Source organism: Morone saxatilis, unplaced genomic scaffold (genome assembly GCF_004916995.1).
Source record: "Morone saxatilis isolate NCDOM2014 unplaced genomic scaffold, NCSU_SB_2.0 Contig24, whole genome shotgun sequence".
Lineage (NCBI taxonomy): Eukaryota > Metazoa > Chordata > Actinopteri > Moronidae > Morone > Morone saxatilis.
Window position 1 is genome coordinate 23,037,097 of NW_023339807.1, and position 3,330 is coordinate 23,040,426.

Below are 3,330 nucleotides of genomic sequence, written 5' to 3' on the forward strand. Positions count from 1 at the left end.
TAACTTAGTATCTTAATATTTTAACTTAGTATCTTAATATTTTAATTTAGTATATCAGTATTTTAATTTGGTATTTCAGTATTCTTAAAATAATGACAAACATTCTCAGTATTTTTAATTAGTATCTCAAAATAATGTCTAATCACTGACATCTGTCCCCAAGGATGTCTGATGTGACCGCCAATGTCTGGTACCTAATTGTCTAAACACAACTGAAATCCGTCTCTCTCTCTCTCTCTCTCTCTCTCTCTCTAGCCGACCCTCTGGTGGGAAGCATCGCCACACAGTACCTGACCAACAGAACAGAGCATGACAGAATAGCCAAACAATGGACGAAGAGATACGCCACATAGACTCCCCGCCGCGACCCAGCCCCTCCTTTACCTCCCTCGCCCTTCACTGTACCTCTCTCTACCTCTCGCTCTCACCCATAGTCTGTCAAAGCACACTCACTAAGTGCAACGGTATACCTGCCCTCTTATCACCATCCTCCTCTTCCTCCTCTTCCTCCTCCTCCTCCTCCCCAACATTTTATCTACCTTTTCTGTGTAAAAATAACAAAAAAAATCAAACAAGACAAAAAAAAAGTCCTTTTGTTCCTTGTTGACTTGAAAGCTTCTTTTTTATACAAAGAGTAGATTGGGATTTTTATTTTCCAATATCTGAATGTTGGAAGTATTGTATTGGAGAAAAAAAACACAGAATATTATAATTATCATACGCATTGTCCTCCAGCTATACAGTATGTATTCTCATTTTCTTAGTGGCACCTGGAACAAAACATGCAGAATATATGCTTTTTACTTTGTTTTCCTTGTTGTTGTTTTTCTTTTTTGTATTTGTCATCAATATGTTATCTGCATGGAACAGGAAGGTTTGCGTCAATGGATCCTTCATGCTTTTTAACTTCCTCTGATTTTGTTTGTACTGTATGTATTTTTTCAAAGGCTTTTGAGGCAGACCACAAAAGTATAGGTCTGCCTGTGAAAGAGGCAGGACTTGTATATTTACTGGCTACCCGCCACCTCTGCAATTGCAGAGTGGTTTGTTGTGCACTTGTATTACTGAAGCACCCAATAAAACACACTGTGGTTGGCTTGTGAGAAAAAAAAAACAAAAAAAACGCTCGGCTCTGCCTGGGATTTGTGTTTGACAGCAGATATTTACACCTGTTCACTGAACCCCCTCCAACTCTCAGCTCAGGCCTGCTTTTATTTCTCACACACACACCTGATTATAAAGGTTTACAGTCTGAAAACATCAGCTCAAATAAAATAAAGTTCTTGTCAGATATCTGCTTCACCCTGGGTGTGGCTCATTATGACTCGAATGAAGGAGGTGTGAGGTTTGTTTCCTCCGTCTGCAGGATGGCTCGGGCCTTTGGGTGACTGGATGTTGGCAGTGGTCCAGATGTCTTTTGTTAATGAGCTTGATCTTCTGAGGGCATGTTTCCAGAACAAAGAAGTCAAATTAGAGAGTGGGAATTAACAAACTGAAGTACTCTTCTTACTGTATTTAAATGGCTTTTTGATGTGCGTTCAAGTACATTTAAATCAGTAATCATTCTTTTTTATAGATTTGGTGATGTTGAGCTGTTGGCCGATCTGCCACTGAAATATCTCAACAACTATCGGATGGATTTGTATAAAATTTGGTTCAGATATTCATTGTTAACAGATGATTAACTGATGATGTTTGACGTTTCCTCTAGCGCCACCATGAGGTTGACATCTGTGGTTTTATATTGGAAAGTAAAGACATTCATGCTCCTCACAGTAAATTATAATACTATACAAAATTTGTGAATAATAATGTCAAAATATCAATTTGTACATTGTCTTAGTTTATGACAAACACTAATGACATTCCCTCAGTGTGTTCAGTGCAAATTAACAAATGTTCTGACTGTAAAAATATCCCTGGTGCTGGATTTGTGATAGAAATAGACTTTTTCTACATCATGAAACCCCTGAAGCTGCAGTGGTGTTTAACACACAGGGAGAAAGCTAAAGGAATCAATCCACCTCTGCTTGTATGCTGGATCATGCATTAGAAGGACCCTGCTGCCTCTCATAGGTGCAAATACCCTGCTTTGTAAAGTAGTCTGTCAAATGCTGAGGCACACACACACAATGTCCGTCTGAAGAAGAGTTTCACACTCTTCACCTTTTGAATGCAATAGCACTTTCTTGTGTCTAAAAACATGTCACCGTCTGCTGCCAGCGACTGCTTGGACAAAAATATAATTTAACTGGCTACCTGGCGACGAGTTTACAGCATTGATCAGTTTGTGCCTTAGCCGTTGTGGGACTTAATCTAAATCATTCAGAGGGATGTCTCTTAAAGCGACTGGTTGTCTGACTTCTGTAACATTAAATCGTCTGAGCTCAACCAGTTCCTGACAACCTGAAACAAATACCGTCAGAATATCCTCGAGAGGATCAGTAAATGGCGACTGCAGGGTGGCACAGCGCAAAACTACATGCAGTCATTCATCTTTTCCAGTAAAAGGAAATCCTGCTAATGGGAATAAAAACAGGAAATTGATCTGAAAGTGTTTAATGAAATACTGGCTGAAACAAAGCTAAACCTGCAATCACTGATCTCCGCTCATGGACACATACACACAGATAGAGGAACATACTCATTAACACTACATGCATGCAGGCACACGGACCCATAAAATTAAGCCCATAAAACATATTTCCAAGAACATGCACACATACACACGCGCAAAACCTGTATAATGATTGTAATGCGATGTTAATATTGTCATGTTTGTTATTATGTATGAGAATATCCCTATTTATCATACTACAGTAATACTCTTGATATTAATGATACGTTATGAGCTTTTTAAGTAGTATCAGCAACACATCTGTATCCTGTAACCTGTTTTAATGTTGTTTTTTTTCACTGTCCCTGACAAATGAATAAATGAATACCTCATGATTTATACATTAAAATCTTTACCAGAATCATCACAAGGGGGGGTTATTATGTTGATTATGATCCCCATTAGTTATTACCTTGGACTCAACTCTTCCAGTTCATATTCAAATAAAATACATATAGTCAACAATGTTTGCACTTACACTTCATACAGAAAACAGTAAAGTTACCAAATTAACACTGTTAGAAACACTTAGCTCAACTAACAGAACAAAATAACAATAATAATCTGTTCCTCTAAAAAAGAAAGGAAGCAGGCCTCTATATGACTCAATCAAGCATCCTCATTAATGTTGACAGTTGAAAGATCATCTATTAAATCAATAACCTCCTCTTTCTTTTTTTGGGGGGGGCTTTTATGATAGAGACAGCTGAAGA

The 3,330-nt window shown here is 38.0% G+C and overlaps 1 protein-coding gene across 1 annotated transcript in view; it reads left to right on the forward strand.

Annotated features, from left to right (window-relative positions):
• ube2e2 (ubiquitin-conjugating enzyme E2E 2) overlaps nucleotides 1–2,941 on the forward strand; it is a 31,080-nt gene extending 28,139 nt beyond the window's left edge. Inside the window, exon 6 of the mRNA XM_035672420.1 lies at nucleotides 256–2,941. Within this exon, the coding sequence (XP_035528313.1) occupies nucleotides 256–353 (98 nt within the window). The 3' untranslated portion in view covers nucleotides 354–2,941. The remainder of the gene's footprint in view (nucleotides 1–255) is intronic.
• Nucleotides 2,942–3,330: the final 389 nt, after the last annotated feature.